The 24,370-nt window shown below is 42.6% G+C and overlaps 1 protein-coding gene across 1 annotated transcript in view; it reads right to left on the bottom strand.

Moving 5' to 3' along the window:
* The window catches only part of mideasb (mitotic deacetylase associated SANT domain protein b), a 25,785-nt gene extending 17,701 nt beyond the window's left edge, over window positions 1-8,084 (bottom strand). The window contains exons 1-4 of the mRNA XM_080850505.1: window positions 6,074-8,084; window positions 2,528-2,812; window positions 1,601-1,961; window positions 713-779 (exon numbers count right to left, since the gene is read on the bottom strand). Of these exons, the coding sequence (XP_080706631.1) occupies window positions 713-779; window positions 1,601-1,961; window positions 2,528-2,812; window positions 6,074-7,936 (2,576 nt within the window). The 5' untranslated portion in view covers window positions 7,937-8,084. The remainder of the gene's footprint in view (window positions 1-712; window positions 780-1,600; window positions 1,962-2,527; window positions 2,813-6,073) is intronic.
* Window positions 8,085-24,370: the final 16,286 nt, after the last annotated feature.

Consider the following 24,370-nt stretch of genomic DNA (forward strand, 5'->3'; position numbering starts at 1 on the left):
AAAAACTAACGAAATCTCTTGAAATGTGCTGCCTTTGACATTATGACAAACTAATTACTCAACGACTGTCCTTACACAGTCAAACATCAATCATGTGCAACACAAGACTAAGCAAGACGGCAAATAAGCTACTTACTAGATCGGCAGAAGGTAATCAAAGTCAGGTCGGCGGGCATCGGCAGGCAAAACTACAGAAGGCAGTTATATGCCTATCGACCCTGCTATGCCATTGGCACGGACGCAATTCTCCATATTAAAAGTCATTGTAGCACCCCAATTTTTTTTTAAAGCTGTTATTTTAAGGTTAAACTGCTTATCCTAACCCTAATCCTGAAGCATAATTGTTGCATATTGTAACTTTAAGAAGTGTGTAAGAAAGTTCACTATATTTGCATGTGCCGTGCATGTGCTACTGTACTGCAGGGTGCGATACGATGCCACACACACACACACACACACACACACACACACACACACACACACACACACACACACACACACACACACACACACACGATGGTTTGAGGGTGCAACAGCACCAGTTCAGCACCAATAAATACCTAGCGTTGTGTTTGTCTTGTCTTTTAAGCCCCATTGTAATATCATGTGATGTGCGTGTCTCTCTAACAGCATTTTGTTATTGCCACCAGAACACACTGTCTAAAGGGAGTATGCCGAGTGGTCTCTGTGTGTGTGTGTGTGTCTTACTCACGGCTCAAGGCTGACGGGCGTGGCTTCGCTCATGGCAGAGAGCACAGGAGGCGTGATGTCACAGCTATCTGAGAGAGCGGGACAAAGCAGATACTCCATTGCTCATTCATGTTCAGGCCGTGCAGACACTCAAAATACTGAACCACTATGAAGGGCAAGGTATAGAGGCAGGAACAGGTAACTTACTGACAGTAGACCTACTGACCAGGTAACTTACTGACAGTAGACTTACTGACCAGGTATCTTACTGACAGTAGACTTACTGACCAGGTCACTTACTGACAGTAGACTTACTGACCAGGTAACTTACTGACAGTAGACTTACTGACCAGGTATCTTACTGACAGTAGACTTACTGACCAGGTCACTTACTGACAATAGACTTACTGACCAGGTAGCTAACTGACAGTAGACTTACTGACCAGGTAACTTACTGACAGTAGACTTACTGACCAGGTAACTTACTGACAGTAGACCTACTGAACAGGTAAAAATCAAACATGACATCTAAACATCTTGATTCAGGGGGAAATGCACCACGTTCTTTATTGTAATTGTATTTGCATAGACTGCTTCTGTTGGTGCCACGAGGGACAACACATAACAACACAACTACAATAACTAACCAATCACAGCAAGTGCAGTGGCATGAAGCACAAGTACTCCCCGAGGGGCGTTGCAATATAAATACATAAATAGATACACATACAGTGGGCAAAATAAAGTCATAAATGTTATAAAATGCAGTTTTCTGGATATTTTGATATTCTGTTTCTCCCTGTTAAAATACACCTACCATTACAATTCTAGATCACACGTTTCTTTGCAAGTGGCCAAACTTGCAAAATCAGCAGGGGTTCAAATACTTATTTTAAGATACAGGACTTACTTGAGCGGAGGAGGCTGCGAGTAGCAGATTTGGGGGTGACCACCGGGGGCAGCACATGACTCCCAGCGGCGACGGCGGCGGCGGCAGCGGTGGAGAGGAAGGTGGAGAAGTAGAGCCCGGATCCCTCGCGCACGGGGCTGAGGATGGGCGGAGGCGTGTAGGGGGGGATGACCAGGGCGCTGTCGGACAGACGCACGGGCGAGCGCAGGTGGCTCTGGTAGTTGGAGATGCTGGAGTAGACCGACGGGGCGATGAACGTGCCCAGCTTGGGCGGCGGGATGAAGAGCGGCTCGGGACGCGGCCGCCGTTTGGACTTGGCGGACTTGCCGTCGGCGTCCTTCTCGTCCTCCGGACCGCCATTCTGAGGAAAGAGGATAGGAAGGAAAGGAGAGAGAAGAAAATAAAAGACAGAGAGAGCAAAGTGAGTGTGCTTGGGATTCAAAGTTTTTGAAAGCCAAGGAGTGTTTTTGATTAACTTTGATTAAGTTTATGCCTCGACAGCTTAGTAGTGTCAGAGTGAGGACATGGGAAGATTTACTAGCATGGATAACAAGTCCGAGAGAGAGAGAGAGAGAGAGAGAGACTCAACATCCCAAAAATGACTACATGAAATACATGCAGTTGTTTAAATCTTTAAGAAACCTGATGTGATAGTCCGTACAAAAGTGTAGTGATGGTCTGAATGAAAGGCAGTGTCTACTACAAGAGCCATTTTAGGTGTGCTTATCAGCAGCATAATCACTAGACCATCACCAGAAAAATTTTGAAAACAAATACAATTTAAAACGCGGAACATGGGTCCCCAACAGGGGGACTGCCAATGGAACCTAGCCTTTTGGCTACAATTGGGTGCATAAACATTTTAATGATTATTAATGTACACTGTCCCTCTTCATCAAATAATCCAATCAAATCAAACCAACACACCTGGCCAGAATTGTCAGACAGACAACTGCGTAGCGAGCGGCGACGCGTCACAATGACCGATGGCTTGTGTTCCTGGTGGGAGGAGGTGTGGCCCATCCAGCTGTGGCCGAACGCTGCGGGGTCTCTCTCCGGAGGGGACCCCGGATCTACAGGCCGCACCGGCACAGACACGGGGATGACGAGAGGGAGGAGGGACTCGTCCCGGTGACGTTTGGCTGCCACGGCCTCCATGTCCCGATCCCTTGGGCAGTGATCCGATGAAGGACTCCAGGGCCTGTGAGAATCCTGTGGGTAATAGAACACGAACACACAAAGACACACACACACACACAGACACACACAGACACACACACACACACACAGAGAGAGAGAGGGGGAGCAGAGAGAGATTACACCTCTCATTGAACAGACAACTTGTAGAAAATCAAAACTGCTTAAAGATGCACTCTGGTTTCACGAAAGGTTGTTGATATTTGAACTCAACAGCCAATTAAATTTCACCCCTCCATTCTGTGCTACTGAAGCACCGTTGGCATTGTTCATGGCTTGGTCCCAACCACTATATGTGTTTCCCATTTACACACACACACAAGACTGTGTGGGACGGTGTGCAGAGTTGTTTTGAGCTCAAAGACTGACCGGACAACTAGAGGACCGTGAGGACTAACTAGCTGAATTTGACACATTTTAATTTGACTCCACCTTTAAGTGCACGTTTCCTGGTTTCACGTTCAATGTCTGACAGTGCATTTTAAAGAATTCATGTTGTCAGTGCCTGTTTAATTTCACATGTTATAAAAGGGAGATGGCCAATACCTAAATGCTTTTGTCGCAGATAATCATTATTGTATACAGGCAAAAAACATCAGTCCACTGCTAGTTTATTCTAGAGGGTAAAGCACTGGAGAAGGCCGTCCATACATTGGCTCAACCCGGCAGGTGTCTATTGTACCGGACTCTGTTTAGCCAGCAAATCCTCTAGTGGGTATGTCACAGTTTTCAGCATATTCAGGATGGTAGTTGGCATTCAGGTTTCGATACGTTCAAGGACTGAGCGACATAGGAGGTCCTTTGTCCCAGCTGCCCTTAAAATTTAATTATTATGCACTTTACACCATACATCCTTCATCCTACACTGTACATAGCTGAATTGTATTGTTTGTATTGTATCATATTGTCTGTATATATTGTTTGTCATTTTTGTAAATATGAGAGAGCTGCAAGATACCAGAATTTCCCCACGGGATTAATAAAGTATTTATCTATCTATCCATCATAGACTTTGCCACACTCCTAAAACAGAGGTAAATGTACCATTTTGGAGAAAGGGAAAACAATACGAGCATTGATGATAGCCTAACTTCATCTCCACCTAGAGGCTACGTGTGTATGTGCTTATACCAACACACAAACCCAACTACACCCCATGTGATGAGACACAAAGGAAGAGGAGGAGTGTTGAGACAAAGGGCAGCAGTCCTGTCACCACACACACACACACACACACACACAAACACAGGTCAAATGCACATGCCTCTGCTGCCTACAATTATGAGCCATTGCTTGGTGTCTAGTTTCTTCGATAAAACAAACAAACAAACAAACAACCCAAAAGCACTATGAAATGTTGCCCCGATTGCACACATTTAGAGATGTCATCAAGAGCATTGGGCACATGTAAGAAAAATGTTCCAGATTTATTTAGTCTCGTCTTTAATCAATGCCTTTAAACAAAATGTCTTGACACTGCTTGCAGTTTTGTGACTTAACTGTTTTCTGCTTCATGTTCATGGCATGTAACCAATCAAATCAACTTCTGCTTCATTTTCATGGCATGTAACCAATCAAATCAACTTCATATCAAGTCATCAGTTCATCTACACATGAGCAGGTTTAAAAATGGTGCATACGGGGTCCATTGCTGTTTGACAGAAAGGAAACTATTAATCCCACTCCTAAACATCCTACCAAAACAGCTTCATGTGGGATAACGCATTATTTTGTACCAGAAGTAAAAACGTGCTTTTTACACACCACACATCAGCACAGTTCCTTCCTAGTTGCCATTAAACTTTGATTATTATGCACTTTACACCATACATCCTTCATCCTACACTGTACATAGCTGAATTGTATTGTTTGTATTGTATCATATTGTCTGTATATATTGTTTGTAATTATTGTAAATATGAGAGAGCTGCAAGATCCCAGGATTTCCCCACAGGATTAATGATTAATAATGTATTTATCTATCTATCTATCTAGTTTAGCTGTTTACACTCCACACATCAGCACAGTGCCTTCCTAGTTTAGCTGGCATTAGACCCTAATGACACAGGACACAAGTCAGCTGGCGTTGGACACCAGACGTGGCACGGTGACAGATAGTACTCTTTCTGGCCCATTGACAGCCAGTCATTAGATGGCCACAGAACATGAGCCGTCAGTGGGCTACATAATAAACCTGTTTCACAAGGGTCCTCCCAGCTCATGTTTATCTAACTTGGGGGGGGGGGGGGGGGCACTGTAGCTCACACAGTAGCCTCAACCACATTCGGGCTGGTGTGGAGGTCACGGGTTCGAATCCGGCCCGATGGCATTTCTCCTGTCCACTCCCCACCTCTTCTCCCTATCATTTCCTGTCCAACTCTGCACTAATCTATCCATTGAAGGCATAAAAGGCCAAAAACAAATCTTTAAAAAAAAAATGTTTATCTAACTTGCGCCGGAGAACATGCATGCATGCAGAGGCTGTGTTTACAGTTCACAGGATCTTATGACCGTAGCCAGCCACTGCAGCAGCTTCAGCTCTGGCTTTGTTGTGCAACGACACCGACTCCGACCCCCCCACCCTCGCCTCCCGTGGTGAGCACAATTGAAACCTGAACAACCGGTGCAGAAGTGACACCTTTAAAGCAGTCCCTGCAGGGCCCTCTCAACCAGCAGACTTCTGCAGGAAAAATGGAAGCCAATAGGTAGCGGAGGAGTAAAGCCAGACTAGCTCCTCTTTACGCTCTAAGAATGAAAATGATAAAGCTGGACTATCTTTTGCTTACCTTCTAAGAACGCACATATGTACACAAGAATCATATTACAGTTCAGTCATTCAGGCATTACATATATAATGAATCATAGGCTTTGTAAAAAAAACAGGCAAAACATGTTTGCTAAAGGAAACGCTCAATCAAAAAACTAAATGCATTGGGTCTCACAGCAGACCAAATGTCTGGGTCTTTGTTGACACAGAGTCACAGTCGCAATAAACCTCCCTCGTTTTTGAATGTATGTTGTACACCACATTTAGATATCATGGAAATTTTGGTGTGCTGCACGACTGCGCAGATGTTCTTACTCATTTTTCAGAAACTAACTAAAATTAAAAAAAACCTGATCACAACTCTCTCCTTCAGTGCAGGTGAGGCACTCTTCGCATACATAACAAAACACTGTATGCATCATTCTGCATCACAGAAAATGCATATTAACACACAAATGCCTTGACTTCTTGGGAGGACCAGACAAAAAAAAAGTAAAACGCATCCTTACCTTCATAGCGTCCGACGGCAGGGATTCCATCTCTGAGGCTTTCTGGGCCAACGTCTCAAGATTTGCCTCCTGGGACACCCTCCTCTTCCGCCGCGTGCTCTGAATCACCCCCGTTGGAGCTGCCTTCACCCCCTCCCCGGCAAGGACGACCCCCCTTGCCGCCCGGTCAGAGGCGGCTCCTTTCTGGGGTTCCTGGAAGCCCTGAGGCCCCTGGCTCTTCTCTGCAGGCAGGAGGAAAGGGTTGTCCCCGCCGGGAGCGCCTTCGTCTTCTCTGGAGAGCCGACGTGCCCTATGACCTGTGACCTGTGACCTGTGGGGAGGCTGCAGAGGCTCATTTGGTTGCAAAGTTCTGGGAGGCGACGACTGCTGGGGGTCGTGGGGATACTGGATGTCCTTGGCTGATTTATCAGGGAGTACATGGGAATGGCTCGTCGGCTGGGCCTGTGGCTGGTCTGGATGTGACTGGGAGAGGTGTGTGTGAGAGTGACTGGGATTGAAGTCTGACTGGTGCTGCCGTCTGTGCTGCTGAGTTTGTGGTTCATTTTTCTGCTGTGGAACTGGCTGAGGCTGTTGACTTTGTTGTGGCTGCTGTGTTTGTGTTGTCAGCTTCTGTTGCTGCAGCGTCTGGTGTGAAAGTATATGCTGCATGGACTGTTGTTGTTGTTGTTGTGGTTGTGGTTGATGTTGTTGCGCTTGAGAGGTGTGCTCTAAATGTGCCTGCAACTCGTGCATTTGCTCAGAGTGCTGTGTGAGTTGTATCTGTTTCTGCATCTGTTGTGACTGCTGGTGTGTGTGTTGTGTCTGGGGCTGATGGTGTGGCTGCTGTTGCACTGGTTGTTGATGAATTAACTGTTGCTGTTGGTATTGATGTTGCATTTGTTGTTGTTGCTGCTGCTGCAAGATCAGTTGCTGCTGCTGTTGCTGCTGCTGCTGTCTCTGCACATGCTGTTGATCCTGCTTTTGCAGTGACTGCATCGGATGCTGTGAGTTAGTCTGCATGCTGTAACTCAAATTTGGCAACGTCCTACCACCTTGCTGCTGGAACACCTGATAGTAGCCAGCTGGCAGGTGCTGTTTAGGCTGTCCAAAGGCCACCTGAAATGGCTGCAGTACACCAGAGAGACCAGTAGGGTTGGTTCCCGAGTGCTGCTGAGGGTTTAGTCCTGCAGGCTTATGGCTTGGATGAAAGGGCTGTTGAGTCTGCTGTTGAGGCTGCTGTTGAGGCTGCTGTTGAGGCTGCTGCTGTTGCGGCTGCTCCCAGTCCATAACGTGCCCTTTAGTTGAATCTCTATAGGCATCTATAGAAGAGCTGGGCACCAGTTGTTGGTGCTGCTGCTGTTGTTGTGGCTGTTGTTGCTTTTCACCAGTCCTAGCAGAGGCTGTCTGCTGCTGTTGCTGCTGCTGCTGCTGAGCAGGGACGTCCTCAGACAAAATCTGCTTGGGGAAAGTGTTCTGGGTAGTCAAGTTCTGCGTCCAGGTTGTCATGGTGATGCTCTGCGACCAGTTGCCACCAGTGGGCCTTTGCTGAGGCTGCTGGGAAGGGTTCTGGTTCTGATTCTGGTTCTGCAGGGCCCACTTCATGGGCATCATTTGCTGGTAATGCCCATGGCTCTGCTCTCCCTTCTCTGGGCTAAAGATAACGGAGTTCAGGAACATACGCTGCCCCTCATCATCGGCCGAGCTTGCCTCTCCTGAGGTGGCACTGTGCCCTGCCTCTGATGCCAGGGCGGCACCCAGGCCATAGTAGGGCCCTTCAGACGCGTTCTGGGAGGCCTCCTTCATGGTCACGCTCTGGTCGTTGAAGAAAGAAATACGCTTGCCGGTTCTCTTACTGTTGGGCTTCTGTTGTAAAGGTAAACTCATGGCTTACATGAAGGTCAGAATTGAGGCGGGTCGGGGGAAGGGTGGCGGTTATGTGTGGGGGTAGAAGGGGTTCATGCCTCACCCCCTTGACACACCACACATAACACTTATAGTAAGCGCAAAAAAAAAAAAACCCTTGTTTCTTCAATTCACAATATCCACGCGGAGTACAGTCATCTACTGAACGGTCCACGCAGGACAAGAAATTTAAGTGAAATTCCACGTGCTTAGAGCAGGTATCAGTTTAAATAAATAAAACCTAATATAAATAAATAAATACATACATATGCTGTAAACCGTGCACTAGTTAAATACGGGGGGCATGGGCGGCACACACCCTCCTCTTCACCCACTTCTTCCTTCTTCTTCTTATCCCTCTTCACTGCTACCCCTCCGCATTGGCTCGGGACATCTAGAGAAGGGCTGGCCTCCTTTATTCATGGGTACCGCTCTGAAAAGAAAACAGAGGAGGGTATTATTCTGGAGAACGACGGCCCAGGGGTGTTCCTATTGTGTAGGGCCTGCGGGGGAGCTGGTCCCAACCCTAATCATGAATGGACAGGCTCTGGGTGGGGAAGCCTACAACTGGGGCATCGATGACAGCTTCATCAGTGGCTTGTATCACACTTTCTTTACGCATGAGCACAGAGTGAGTCTGCACGTAAATCAACAGGCACACAAACACGCCCCCTTGAAAATAAAAGCAGTGTCGTATGAGGAACACAGGCCTTGCAAAATCATTATTCTTTTATTCCTCTCGTACAAAACAGAAACAGTATTTGAAGGCCAGCACCTAGACTCTGATATTGCACATGTGCAAACACTGGCACACACACACTGGCACACACTCACACACACACACAGGCACACACTCACACACACACACACACACACACACACACACACACCGCAAGGTAGAACAAAACTCTCCAGTGCTCACACAGCAAGTTTGGGCTACAGCACATCTCTGTAAGTAAACACTGGCCCAAACAAATTCCTCTTTTACAAATCAATCTGCTTTGTGTTGTCTGTGTGTGTGTGCATGCATACGAGATGCACATGCTCTTAAGTTGTGTCAGTGACCCTTCTGGGTTATTTACAATGTCTTAGTAGTGAATCTACTAGTCATGTTAAATGTCAAAACAAGCAAACCAAAATGAAAACAGACATCAGTTGTCATCTGCCCTGTTTATGGAAGGCTAAGACATTGGTGCTTTAAAACATGAGTGAACATGAAAAACACTCAAAAATGTTCAATTTCTTGAGTTCAATTTCTTGACTAAAAACAATCCAACTAGTCTGCCAATTTTCTTCAAAACTTCAAATGATTGTGTCTGATGTAGTCAAATGTAGTGCTTGTAACAGAACAACACATAATTCGTGTTCAAATAAACAGTACACCGTCACACGAATTGCTGACTAGGAGCCCATGTTGCTATTTGATTTGACACATGGAGTTTCATTTCGGTCTTCTTAGGTCAGCAGGGCCAGCATGCAACGAAGCACGTAGATGTTACCATAAACTTGTCTGTAGTGCCATTTACTTTAGATACCATGGCCTACAGGGATAACCTTCCATGCACCACAGTCTGCGCTTCGTGCTTTTAACAAGCACGCTGTATACTTCTGTAGACTAAGCTATGCGTTTGACTAAAGAGTTAGAGACCATCAGATGCAGCCCCTCCGTTTCCTGTACTATTGAGCTTTTAGTAAGATCCTCGTCAAAAGGAGTACACGTGAAGAGCGGCGTTGTTCTTTGTACACGTTGTTCAGTTTCGCGACGATGTAGCTTATACCTTTCCCTACAATCATACACTGACATACTCCTGTCCCTTATCACTTTAGTTCACAGGTTATACGAAGTACAGTTGGAGCCTCTCAGTCACCCTGTTTAACTTGTAGACTGCACACCTCAAAATAGCCCAGCAGCAGCTGACCTGATCGTGTTCAGAGGTGACTGAGTAGGACTGCACACAAACACGAATACTTGTGCACCTATCCACATGGAGACAAAGCTTCATATCAAACGCAGCCCGTTTCACAAAAGCATTAAGAAAAGAAGACTGTGGCATCGACTGTACATGCCTCCCTCTCCAACTGCAGTCAGACGCACATTGCTTCTACACAGGATAACCATGTTATTGGGACAAAACAAGAGACACACAATGCCCTAGTTACACAAGACCCAGTTTTAGCTCAACCAACGAGGTAACGCATTTAATAGGCTTGCAACGTCAAACACAATTACCTAATCCCTAACGTTTCTTAATTTAAACAGTAAACTCCATCGTGATGCATAGCCTGGCGTTCTGATAGACAGTGGAGCGCCCCGTAGCTGCATTTGACACTAGGGCATCCCCTCCCTTCCTCCTCCCCTCTCCATACATCGAGAAAAAAAAACACTGCGTACTACACGCGAGCCCTTCCTGACCCAGCCACCCCCCAGCCAGCTCAGCGCTATTTACGAGAAGTCCTTTGTTGCAGAAAAAGGATTATCGAGTCACTAATGCCATGGCACACTGCAACAAAATGAGGCAACAATGCACCCTACACGAGCAACCAAAGGTTACGAACAGAATGAAAAGTGTTTGAGGGACAAAACATGGTGAAGCTTCAGTGCTTGCTCTCTTATGTAGCCTATAGTTGACAACATGATCCGCGTCAGCCAGGTTCCTGTCGCTCTGCTCTTTAATTGTAAACGCCTTCAAAATACAACGCTTGGTTGAGAAAATGCGTTTTCCCTGGGAATCTCTATTAACAGCGCGACATTTAAGCTGTGTAGCCTTCAAACACTGACAAATAAGATACACTGCTACACCACAGAACTTCAGACTACGTGCAGTTCATAGGGACATTGCTTGTAAACAACTGATCAACCCCATGTAAGGCTCCATAGTGTAGCCTGTCTTGAGCAAGAACACCTACCTTATTCGCTGTTTATCTTGTCCTCCTGACTCCCGAGTTCACGCAGCCAATGCCCAACAGTAAGGTGATGACTGCATGCAACTCCTGTGTTGAGTCATGCAACGCTGATCTCACACTCAGATTACTCAAGTGAAAAGGTAGACGAGGCGACTACAGAAGGACCGATATTTAGCCTACATCGGTCATCTGATCTGCAAAGAATAGTATGATCGTGCAAGATGTGCAGTTTAGGAATTGCACAACGTTGCGTTATGCCTTCATAGATATACGGTAACGTGGTTGCCTAGTCGTGGCGCTGTGATTCTCAGTCAAATCCCTTGAACAACAAATTCTCTCTCAACATAAGTCATGTGACCACCATTGGTGCGCTCGCCACACCTACTTCCACTACCATATATAGCTTTCCTCTTGTAAACGGGGCGTTGCGAGTTCCAGATGAGGCGCCTCTTGCTTGGCCTGTATGCGGGAAATTTCGTCATAAGGAGTCACCACGGCTGGTTTTCAGACCATTGATTACATTTCCAAGGGGTGGCCGTCGGCTAGAATGGAGAGTTTTTGGAGAGATGTCTGGGCCCACCATAGGCATGTCGCTCCCCCAAAAGTACCAAAGGCAATACAGCCTTTTTCTCTTTATAAACAATGCATCGCCTTAAAGGGCAATTAGTTGTTCTCAGGAACGATTATGATGTGTAGTCTGCTGCGAAATCAGTTTAGTTATTTTAAAGTTCACACTCCATATGTTAGATATGATAATAAATAGCGATGGTATGGCACAACCTAAACGTGTTGGACAGGAGTGAAGGTTTTGTAAGATTTGGGACATTACTGGTGGATGTGTACCAGTTCATCTCTGCATCCATTTGTCTCGGTATCCCTTTGGGTTACATTGGATAGTCAACCTTAATGACAAAAGTGGGACTTTAGACATAGTCATTTACTAATGATAGTCATTTAAAACGACTGGCTTTAGGAAAGAGCGAAAGCAGATTTAGGTCGACATGAATACACAGACTAGAAACTTTGAGAATCCGCCACCACACTGACGCCCCAGCGAGGCGAACTACCACTACTGCAGGCGTGACCAAGCATGATGTGCCAGTCAAGAGAAACAAGATACTGCCACTTTCAATTCCAGTTGACCAAGCTGAGCATGCGCCGTTGGTTGCAGCCTTAAAATAACGTGCAAAGCCAACAAGCATCCAAGGCAAGCATGGAATTCACGAGACATGCTGATCTCTCAGCAAAGTTTTGTGTACATGGCAAGCACTGTTTCTTCCTTTCAAGTCAATGTACTTCCTTTAAAACGTTAGCACGTCAACATAGGCCTGTTAAACGTGGTCAATTGTGCAACTCAAATCAATGTTATATCGGGATTAGCAACACAGAAGGCTGATATCGTGAACGAAAAGTGAAGGACAGAGACGGCTTTTGAAGTAGCTCAATGTGTCAACGACTGTTAGGAACATTTAAAGAAAGTGCAGCGAACTCCTCGTAGCCTACAAACTTTTCACCTATTGCAACCCATACAACCCTTTTCGTTAGTTTCGTTAGGGTACTTTCAAAGCCATTTTGCATTACCGCATTATCGTCAACAATTTTTAGCGATTACCACCTACATCTTATGCAAATAGTAAACATACATGATAACTACCTATGCTGTTTGAAACTTTAGTTCAGTTACGGAATGGCATCAGTATCACCGCAGCATTTTTCAGGGAAGATATACTTATCCATTAGCCTACCATTGAAATGTAGGTCTTGAAGAATTCTTTTTCTGAGCTTGTAGCAATGTCCACGGTGGTTTGTAGGCGTCACTTCCTACTTGTGACCATAAGAACGTCGTAAAGTGTTACAAAATGATTGCAGTGCAGTCGTCAGGTTACATTTAGCCTTAAATGAATAGCAGGTGAATGTTGCTGTATCTTTTGTGTAATTTATTATTAAACATGTGTTTTAAATGGTGCGCTGGTGGATGGTCATTTTGTAACTAAATGGACGTGGTGGGGAGTGCTTGTTGGCACAAAATGATAACTTCTTAAGTTCAATCAGGTTCAAGAATGCCATTCCTTCCATAGTGTATAAGGAACTTGGCTCAGTTAAATATACTGTAGAGCCCTGGGCTACAATTCTTAGAGCTATTCAGATGTGGTTTAAGTTTTTCTCCAAACCATAAATGTCAAAGATAAATAATCCATTTCCCTTTGCAGACAATTAAACCTGCACTGCTTTAGGTGGACCTGTAGACAGTATGGTGGTGGGTGGTATCCTGATTATCTAGTTCATATAAATACTATTGCAATACCACCCCACTCCATTAGGAGGGCATAGTTAACCTGGAGGTCAGGAGATTGATACCAGATCAAGTACTGATATAACCTGAGTAATGTACGTGCTACCTACAACCTCTTTGCTTCTTAAACTGAGCATGATCATCTGGAGTGAATAATCTATGACTGAGAACTAAGTTATCACAGGTGGGAATCGTGTCCCTCATGGAGAACAGCAGGGCCCAGAGTGAACTTTATCAGAGGAGCAGGTGCCTCTGGGTTCCTTGCTGTTCATAATCTGCCACAATGACCTTCTCTTGACCAATCATATGTCTTCCTAGTGGTAACAGCATAATTACCTTCTCTTGACCAATCATATGTCTTCCTGGTGGTAACATCACAATTACCTTCTCTTGACCAATCATATGTCTTCCTGGTGGTTACAGCATAATTACCTTCCCTTGACCAATCATATGTCTTCCTGGTGGTAACATCAAAATGACCTTCTCTTGACCAATCATATCCATATGTCTTCCTGGTGGTAACATCACAATGACCTTCTCTTGACCAATCATATGTCTTCCTGGTGGTAACATCACAATTACTTTCTCCTGACCAATCATATGTCTTCCTGGTGGTAACGTCACAATTACTTTCTCTTGACCAATCATATGTCTTCCTGGTGGTAACATCACGGATGTTGAACCTTCCTGTATGTGAGTGCCATCACTCTGGTTAAGTGTGCACTCTGAATGCCATAGCAATGATCCTAAAGTCCATCGAGCATGAGCTAAAGGTATAGTGTGGTGTGTGGGAGCATTGCACTGACCCACCCATGTTGGCGCTTAGGGAAAAAAATATATTATATAATTTACATTCAATTTATATAATTTATTAAATGAGCTTTAGTTCGTTCGTGGCTAGTTTGTTGCTCGTTGGCAGTTTTTACCTAGGCCTGTGACATTAAGTGTTCGACCTGTTTACACAAAAAAATCGTTACATCTGGCACACATTCTGAGACCTGCCACTCGAAAAGCAAAACCAACTAAAAGAAATCTAAAACAGTCCTGTCTTTGTTAGGAATGTCTTTTGAGGTTATAGTGTTACAGTGCACTTTATATGGCAATCTGACAAAACTGTTTACAATAGACTGAATGAAAATACAAATACAGTAATACAATACACTTCTAACACATTTCAGTAATTAGTACACCTAGTACACCTTTGCAGTTTCAGTGCTAGAAAGAAGAAACACTGTTTGCTAAAAAAAAAATCATTATAACAGGTTAAATTGGGCCGGGGCTGGAGTTCTGCAAAGCAGATCTGCTGCGGAGCAGCTCCAGCCGATTTTGGCAGTCTGCCTAGTCCATTCACGAGCAATGTTGTCCTACTCATTTACAACTTTCCCATTGCAAATCTATGTTGTTTTAAAACACAATTCTAAATAATGGTAGGGGATAGGCTGGCCTAGACATCTGGAGCAAGTTTGAGAAGTAGGTATATCGCGCTCGAAACTTGCGCAGCAGCTCCTCCTCCCAGATCAGACAACACAACGTCAATCGGTCATCATCAGACATATCGTAGTAGACAGGTGAATGGCGAGGTAAGAGAAACAATATTAAAGGTGCACGGTATTTTGAAAGAGGTCGATCATCACCAATAGGCTAATATCATTATATATGATGGCTTGCATTTTCATTAAGCAGGAAAAATTAACCTTAGACATGCAGGGATAGCCTGCTACTGGTGTGTCAACTCGCAAGCGCTAGTTAAAAGGAACAATGCTGCTAATTCTAAATGATTTAGCAAGTAGTCTATGCGATCTCCGAATCACATTTCTCATTCCTAGCTGGATGAATTTCAAACTTATTTTTATCTATGAATCAGCTCTTAATGTGACCTCATCAAACACACTCAAAATCTACAGAGTACATATTAAGCAACATATAAAAAATGCTGGAGTTGTTGGCTGCTTGCTTCACTGCTTGTGGATGGTTGCTCATCATCTGAATCTTCCTCCTGGCTATGCGTTGGTCCTTGAACATACACTATTCACAAAAAGTTAGGGATATCTGGCTTTCGTGTGAGTAGTGTATTTTAGCATTGACCCTGTGAATATATATATATAAAAAAAAAAAATGTGATTAGAGAAAAGTAACCTACTAACAAATAGGCCTACTTTCCATTTCCCACCACTTGTTTGTCATGTCATCCATTCATATGGATGTGAATCAATCAGTACTAATACACCTTTAACGGTGATGTGTTTTTGTTTAATTTGGCAACTTATTTACTGCATAATCCACGAAAGATTTGTGAAATTTGCCCCTCCGGATCAGAGCCCCCCCCCCACATAGAAAATCCCAATTTAACCCCTGTAAGTCAACACATAAATGCAGTCATTTAGGGTGCTCAGTTATGAAATACATCATACACAATATTTTTTAAGTTCGTTCGTATAAATAAATTGACCCTTTTATTGATACATAAAAAATATGTTTTGAGCTTGAGTGACAAGTTTCAGATATCGTATGACATTTAAACATTTGTGTGTAAGTAAACATTTGTGTGTAAGCATCTAAACTGCAAATAATATAAATGTATCAACATTTTTGTTCATAGCCTTGATATTTGCGGAGTGTAGTACAGATGTAGGACACTTATTTTTTACCCTCAGCAGAATATACTTAGTGATTTCATAATGTATTTGCTAACTCTGATACCACAGAGGTCAAATACTACAGAGTGGCTGTGGTGAGTCTGGGGCTGCTGTGTGCTCTACTACTGGTTGTCATTGTAAGGATGGGCACCCACCTCATTGCAGAGAGAGACCAACAACAAAGGAATATGGACAACCTTACTGCAGAGAAAGACCAGCAACAAAGGAATATGGACAACCTTACTGCAGAGAAAGACCAGCAACAAAGGAATTATGGACAACCTTACTGCATAGAAAGACCAGCAGCAAAGGAATTTGGACAACCTTACTGCATAGAAAGACCAGCAACAAAGGAATATGGACAACCTTACTGCAGAGAAAGACCAGAAACAAAGGAATATGGACAACCTTACTGCAGAGAAAGACCAGCAACAAAGGAATATGGACAACCTTACTGCAGATAAAGACCAGCAACAAAGGAATATGGACAACCTTACTGCAGATAAAGACCAGCAACAAAGGAATATGGACAACCTTACTGCAGATAAAGACCAGCAACAAAGGAATATGGACAACCTTAGTGCAGAGAAAGACCAGCAACAAAGGAATATGGACAACCTTAGTGCAGAGAAAGACCAGCAACAAAGGAATATGGACAACCTTAGTGCAGATAAAGAGATGCTCCAAAAGGCCTCTTGTGAGTATTCCACAATAACTGACCTCTGCTGCTCAGATGATCATTTAAAATAGCCGTCCTTACAGTCTTTTTACAAACCATACACACCTTTTGTGTTTAGGCAATCATTAAACCTTTAAATTTACGGAATACGATACACTGTCATATTCCTTTATCACTGGTACTATTTGTAGCCTTTTAAAGGGCTGTGCCTTGAAATGGCACACAAATTTAAAATGTCAAGTTTAAAATTTAAAATATTCTGTGTAACAAAACTAGCTCATAGTTTTACAGATGAGGTGTTCTGATCTTTCAAAAGTTTCCGATTTTTGTTCATAATGAGTTGTAAAAAACTGTGTTGTCTTAAGTACTTCAAATCCCTTAATACCATTCAATACAATGCAATAAACACAGCAGATAGCCTTTCAAAATGTTCCTTGGCAGGAGATCCTCAGGGTGGATGAATGCTTGAATTCCATATATGAGAGTACAAAGTGAGAATAGCAATGGAAATACATTCGTCACTTATTGCCCTTTTTTGTAGTTGTTCTCAGAGTGTCCACTAGATGGCACAAAATGTTCATCTAATGTAAGGATGACTAAAGGCCTTCAATAGTAACAGCAAATATACATAAAACAAAAAAAACATGTATTCTTTTCCTAAAGAGCCGCGGGTCCCTGACAGCAAAAGACAAGAAAAGAAAATGAAGAAAGGAAAGACCTGACCACTCGCCCTGCTGTAAACTCCTGTGAGTAAAGGCCATTTCATGACATAGAGAAGTCTCATACGGTTGCCTACATCAGCATTAGCCTTACAAGGTTCAGGATGATTTGAAAGCGTAAATGTCGTGTTGAACCATTTTCAACCAATACACATTTCAACACATTTAAGGGTGCAGTTACACTTTAACTTGACATTTTAAAGAATTTGTTTCCATTGTAATTTTTTAAACTTTTAGAATTAAATGTAGAGTTGCTACTTTAAGCCACAGGATAATTTACTTAGCAATAACGTATAGGTAAAAGCCCTAAAGAACCAGTTTACACATATCCACCAACATCACTCTTAACGGTGAGGGAGTAGTTTTTAGTGTCATCTAGTGGTGAGGTTACTGCATTGCAACCAGCTGAATAACCTTCCTTTTATAAGCGTGTGAGAGTACCTACGGTGGCTGTCAAATGCCATAACAATGTGAAAATCCCCATCTCGAGCAAAGTCTTAGTGAGAATATTAGAAGCTTAGTGAGAAATACTAGGCAATAGACCATCAATACACTCAGAATGTCACTAAAAGTCCAACTGACACAGAAAATCAGAGAAGGGAGTGTTGGGGAGAGATTGTCAGAGGAGTTGATTGTCAGAGGAGTTGATTGTCTTTGTTTTGGACAGGTATGACTTGTCAACTTGACAGCTATGCCTACACTAACCCTAACCCTGGAAACATCATAAATGATTGACCTCAGCTCAGCAGACTGAGACCTCAGCAGTACAGGACACAGTACAGACAATTATCAGTTAAGATCTACTACTCTTCTGCATTGGGTTTCTGTCAGCATATCATGTTGTTCTTTTCCGAATAGTGAGGTAAACTGAAATAAAGGTTTAGTGTCAGAGGAAGGGGGAGGATACAGAGAGGTAGAGAAAGAAAAACAATCTGAAATAATCTGAGGATCTGTGACGCATCTGTGTGAGGCGTCCTCTCTACAAAAAAAAACAAAACCAGTTGGCCCACAGTTCTTTGAAAAAGAATACTGTAACTTGTTAAAGTGCTGTATTGCCAGAATGCTCTATGGAGTGCTCCGTAACACTGTAACTGCAAAAGGCATGTACTTATCAAAGATGGGGTGTTTTAGATTTACCACACTACTGTGTAATTAGTGATTTAATCAATAGTTGTTTTGGCCAATGGACATACATTAATGATTTATTGTGTTTCATTTAGCAGGAGATGTGAATTCTGGTGTTTTTTTTTTTTTACCAACCTGCTGTAACCTGCTGATAACAGATATGATGAAAGTAGAAGTACTGATATAAATAAGGGTGACAGATAGCCACTCAAAGAGCAAAACCAAAAACCACACCAAATCTGTAGAACTTTAGCTAAAGTGCCTCACCTCTGCACACTGGAACATGCTGGAATCTGAAGACCACGAGAAGACCAAGTGAGAGAGATCATTTTGAAACACTGTTAATGACTTAAGGATGTATTAATGAAAGCGTTTCTTCCAGTTTTGCAGGGCATTCCAGCCCGGAACACAGAGCTACATAGGGCTATCCTAAATGGCTATTGGGAAAGACACAGGTGTTTATCTGTCCTTCATGCCTTCAAATTAATTTGAGGATGGTACCAAAACTATCTTGCCTATAAAACCATACCTCTAAAAGTGTCAAATTGTTGCATAGTGTTACTTTAAGTTGACTGCAGTGAAGAATGTTCAGTTAAAGCAGTTAAAGACAGGATTTCCACTGATGCAAAAAGAGAAGGCCTTCTTTGACATTTTAGTTTGAGGAACTGCCTCTGCTAGTTAGGCAACTGTGTAGAAGTCTATATGTGGCCATGTTTCAGTAAGACTTTTCACTTTCTGAATTTGTGTATGCAGAATCTTCTAGTGCCAAGTCAATATAGCACCAAACAAGAATTCTGTACAACTTAAAATTAAATAAACAGATCCTCTCCTGATTAAGATTTCTGTTCATGTCCAAGCAATCAGCGTATAACATGATTTTTTTTTGTTTTGCATCTCAGGAGTTCCACAAAGTTGGATGCACCATGACAGACATACAGTGGGGAAAATAAGTATTTGAACCCCTTGCGATTTCACAAGTTTGGCCACTTGCAAAGAAATGTGTGATCTAGAATTGTAATGGTAGGTGTATATTAACAGTGAGAAACAGAATATCAACAAAAAAATCCAGAAAAATGCATTTTATAACATTTATGACTTTATTTGCATTTGATGCAAAAAATAAGTATTTGAACCCCCAAAACTGACTAACAAAAATGACTTAGTACTTGGTGGAATAACCCTTATTGGCAAGCACAGAAGTCAGACGTTTCTTGTAGTTGGTCACCAGGTTTACAAACATCTCAGGAGGGATTTTGGTCCACTCATCTTTCCAGATTCTCTCCAAATCTTGAAGGTTGTGTTTTCAATGGAAGGGAATGAGGGAATGAGGTTCAAGCCCAATATTCCACGTTACATGGCCCCATCCATAGTCCCCTTGATGCGGTGGAGTCGTCCTGTACCCTTGGCAGAGAAACAGCCCCAAAGCATAATGTTTCCACCTCCATGCTTGATGGTGGGTATGATGTACTCTTGGGGTCATATTCAGCATCCCCCCCCCCTGTCAAACACGGCAAGTCGAGTTGATGCCAAAGAGCTTGATTTTGGTATCATCTGATCACATCCTGTCTCCCAATCCTCCCTAGAATCATTCAAGTGTGCAATGGTAAACTTCAGATGGCCCTGTACATGCGCTTCCTTGAGCAGGGGGACCTTGCGAGTGCTGCAATACTTCAAAAAATTACGGCGTGGTGTGTTGCCAATGGTTTTCTTGGTGACTCTGGTCCCAACTGCCTTGAGATCATCACAAGCTCCCCCTGTGTAGTTCTAGGGTTATTCTGCACCTTTCGAATGATCACTGATTCCGCACGAGGGGATATCTTGCATGGATTCCCAGACCTAGAGCGGGTGACAGTTGTTTGGTGTTGCTTCCATTTATGAATAATCGCACCAATAGTTATCTGCTTCTCACCAAGCTGCTTGCCGGTGGTTTTGTAGCCCATTCCAGCCTTGTGCAGGTCTACAATCTTATCTCTGACGTCCTTGGACAGCTCTTTGGTCTTGCCCATGGTGGTGAGGTTTAAGGTGTGAAGTATGATTCTTTGGACAGGTTTCTTTTATACAGGTCACCAGTTGAGATCAGTTATACCTTGTTAGACCTAATGAGGACTAATCTGTGTGCTTTTTGGGCACATAACTGGCCAGTGGGAGCCAGAATTATTGCTGTTTGCTTGGGGGTTCAAATACTTATTTTTTGCATCAAATGCAAATAAAGTCACAAATCTTATAAAATGCAGTTTTTTGGATTTTTTTGTTGATATTCTGTTTCTCACTGTTAAAATACACCTACCATTAAAATTCTAGTTCACACATTTCTTTGCAAGTGGCCAAACTTGCGAAGTCGGCAGGGGTTCAAATACTTATTTTCCCCACTGTAAGCGAATGGGGGATGCTAACAGCTCGCTTATCGTCAAAGTTCTGATGTCTGGTTTAAAATCTGCCAATAACCAAGTAGGTGGATAATTAGCCATCAGTATAACACAAAACATCGACAACCTGCCGCCAGAATCATGGACTGTTCCTTTAAAATACTGCATTATATGTGTGTTATATATTGCAGCACATGTTTTTGCCATCCTCTATGAAGTGCACAACAACCTTTCGCCAGAATCATGAACTGTTCCTTTAAAGAACTGCATTGTATATATGTGTTATACAGCCGCGGAAAAAATTAAGAGACCACTTCAAAATTATCAGTTTCTCTGGTTTTACTATTTATTGGTATGTGTTAAAGTAAAATGTACATTTTAGTTTTATTCTATAACCTACTGGCAACATTCCTACCAAATTTCAAATAAAAATATTGTCATTTAGATCATTTATTTGCAGAAAAATGACAATTGGTCAAAATAGCAAAAATGATGCAGTGTCTTCAGATCTCGAATAATGCAAAGAAAACAAGCTCATATTCATTTTTAAACTACACAATACTAATGCTTACACTTAGGAAGAGTTCAGAAATCAATATTTGGTGGAATAACCTTGATTTAAAATCACAACTTTCATGTGTCTTGGCATGCTCTCCACCAGTCTTTCACATTGCCGTTGGGTGACTTTATGCTACTCCTGGCGCAAGAATTCAAGCAGTTCGGCTTCTTTTCATGGCTTGTGACCATCCATCTTCCTCTTGATCACATTTCAGAGGTTTTTGATGGGATTCAGGTCTCGAAATTGGGCTGGCCATGACAGGGTCCTGATCTGGTGGTACTCCATCCACACCTTTACTGGCCTGGCTGTGTGGCATGGAGCATTGCCCTGCTGGAAAAAACACTTCTCAGAGTTGGGGAACATTGTCAGAGCAAAAGGAAGCAAGTTTTTCTTCCGGGACAACGTTGTACTTTGCCTGGCTGAGGTTTGTAAAAGACCATAAGGATTGAAAAAGCGGACTGGAGGTTCTTCTAAGTTCGTCTTCTCTGATGAGTCCGATTTCACAGTAGGTGCAAGACTCTCTGGCTTGTAGGCCTCTCCAGGTCTCCGTCTAACCATCAGACGACCATGTGTTGGGCAAAGCTGAAAATTGGACTCATCAGAGAAGACGAACTAGACGACCCTCCAGTCCGCTTTTTTCAATCCATATGGTCTTTTACAAACCTCAGCCAGGCAAAGTACAACGTTGTCCCGGAAGAAAAACTTGCTTCCTTTAGCTCTGACAATGTTCCCCAACTCTGAGAAATGTTTTTTCCAGCAGGGCAATGCTCCATGCCACACAGCCAGGCCAGTAAAGGTGTGGATGGAGTACCACCAGATCAGGACCCTGTCATGGCCAGCCCAATTTCGAGACCTGAATCCCATCAAAAACCTCTGAAATGTGATCAAGAGGAAGATGGATGGTCACAAGCCATGAAAAGAAGCCGAACTGCTTGAATTCTTGCGCCAGGAGTAGCATAAAGTCACCCAACGGCAATGTGAAAGACTGGTGGAGAGCATGCCAAGACACATGAAAGTTGTGATTTTAAATCAAGGTTATTCCACCAAATATTGATTTCTGAACTCTTCCTAAGTGTAAGCATTAGTATTGTGTAGTTTAAAAATGAATATGAGCTTGTTTTCTTTGCATTATTCGAGATCTGAAGACACTGCATCATTTTTGCTATTTTGACCAATTGTCATTTTTCTGCAAATAAATGATCTAAATGACAATATTTTTATTTGAAATTTGGTAGGAATGTTGCCAGTAGGTTATAGAATAAAACTAAAATGTACATTTTACTTTAACACATACCAATAAATAGTAAAACCAGAGAAACTGATAATTTTGAAGTGGTCTCTTAATTTTTTCCGTGGCTGTATATTCCAACACATGTTTTTGCCATCCTCTATGAAGTGTACTTAACTTTTACACTGTACCTCTACAAGGTTAAGTGTTTTTCTTTCATATATGCAGCCGCCTAAAGGCAAAAGCCTAAGAAACATGGGAGTGTTTTATCACAGATTTATCATACGTGAGTGTAGTAAGGGGTTGAATAAGGCTAGCCGTATGAATAGAATTGTTTGCCATTAGAATTAGATTATGATGATGGATCACAGTGTGTTGAATGGAGTTCTTCATTCTGCAGGAGATTCTAGCTATTTGTGCATTTTATGTGTCCAGTTTTGTGATTTGTTTTAAATGAGACCTATAGTTTCAGAAAACGTGTGTAAGCAGTTGAAGGAAATGTACTATAGCTGCTAGCTGAGGACCTGTGAGGCGTCTGCGTGAGGCGTCTTTCCTCTCTGCACCGTTGTGCCCCGCTGCCCCCCCGCTTCTCTTTCTACCTCGGTTCAAGCCACTTGCACTGTTCTATGAAGAACGTAGTTCACACCTTTGCAAGTTCTCTTCTATTTTGAAGTACACACCCTAAAAACACACTCACACTCTTTGTTAGTGTTACCCTCAGCACCATTAATGCCTGTGCATCTGTTGTTGATTATATTTCAATTAATAGATATTTCTGATATATATATATATATATATATATATATATATATATACACACACATAGATGTTTCTCAGCATTAGGACAGCTACAGAATGCCCACGTATAATGGATAATAACATGCGTTACACTACAGTTATACAGATTCAATAGTAGAAGGGTGGTAGAACGGCAGGGATAGGGTGCTTTAGATTTACCACACTACTGTATAATTAGTGATTTCATCAATTAGTGATTAGTGATTTCATCAATAGCTGTGTTTGCCAATGGACATACATGAATGACTTGCAGTGTGAATGAAGTGGTTCATTTAGCAGGAGATATGATTTCTGGTGTGCAACATTACACATTTTTTTTGACCATCCAGCTGGAACCTGCTGATAACAGATATGATGAAAGTTGAAGTACTGTTATAAATATGGGTGAAAGATAACCACCCAAAGAGCTAAACTAAAATCATACCAACCAGCTGTAGCCTACTGATAACAGATAGTGTTGTGTGACTTCCTCTGTTACATGTGGTTGCACTAAGGTATATAATAGTGTGTAAGAGGTTCTATGTTTCCATCAAGTATGAATAGTACAGACCAGATAGAGCTCTATGTAAATACGAATGAAACTGTTGACAAAGACATTCATACTAATATGGAAACAAAAGTTCAGACAGACGGTAATGACAGAAAAAAACAGGAGGGAAAGCTCCCAGGTTAGTATTTTTTTTTCTGAAAATGAAACATTGCGCTGTCATGGTACTCTGTTTTTCACAACTGCTTACACACGTTTTCTGAAACTAAACTCTATAAACCCTTTTCGAAATATAATCTTGTGTAAAATGTGGACTGAAATATGTATGTCAACACACAAATACAGAACTGTAACTTTTTTATTTTAGTTTTCCAAAACACTTCTGGGTCAAAGTATTACACATAGAAAGTGTACCTTTTGCATAGCTAGCTGTACAATGTACAATATACAGAAGAGTTTGCTGAAAAAAACATAAATGCAAGGCCGTTTAGGGTGCTGAGGGTTGACCCAATACCTTACAAACAGTATCTGAAGTTGTTCGAAAGTGATTGTCGAAACAGGATATAATAATGTACATTCACCCTTTGTATATGATGCATAGAAATTGCAGAGGTGAGTAGTG

The sequence above is a fragment of the Sprattus sprattus genome (assembly GCF_963457725.1).
Source record: "Sprattus sprattus genome assembly, chromosome: 13".
Taxonomy (NCBI): Eukaryota; Metazoa; Chordata; class Actinopteri; order Clupeiformes; family Clupeidae; genus Sprattus; species Sprattus sprattus.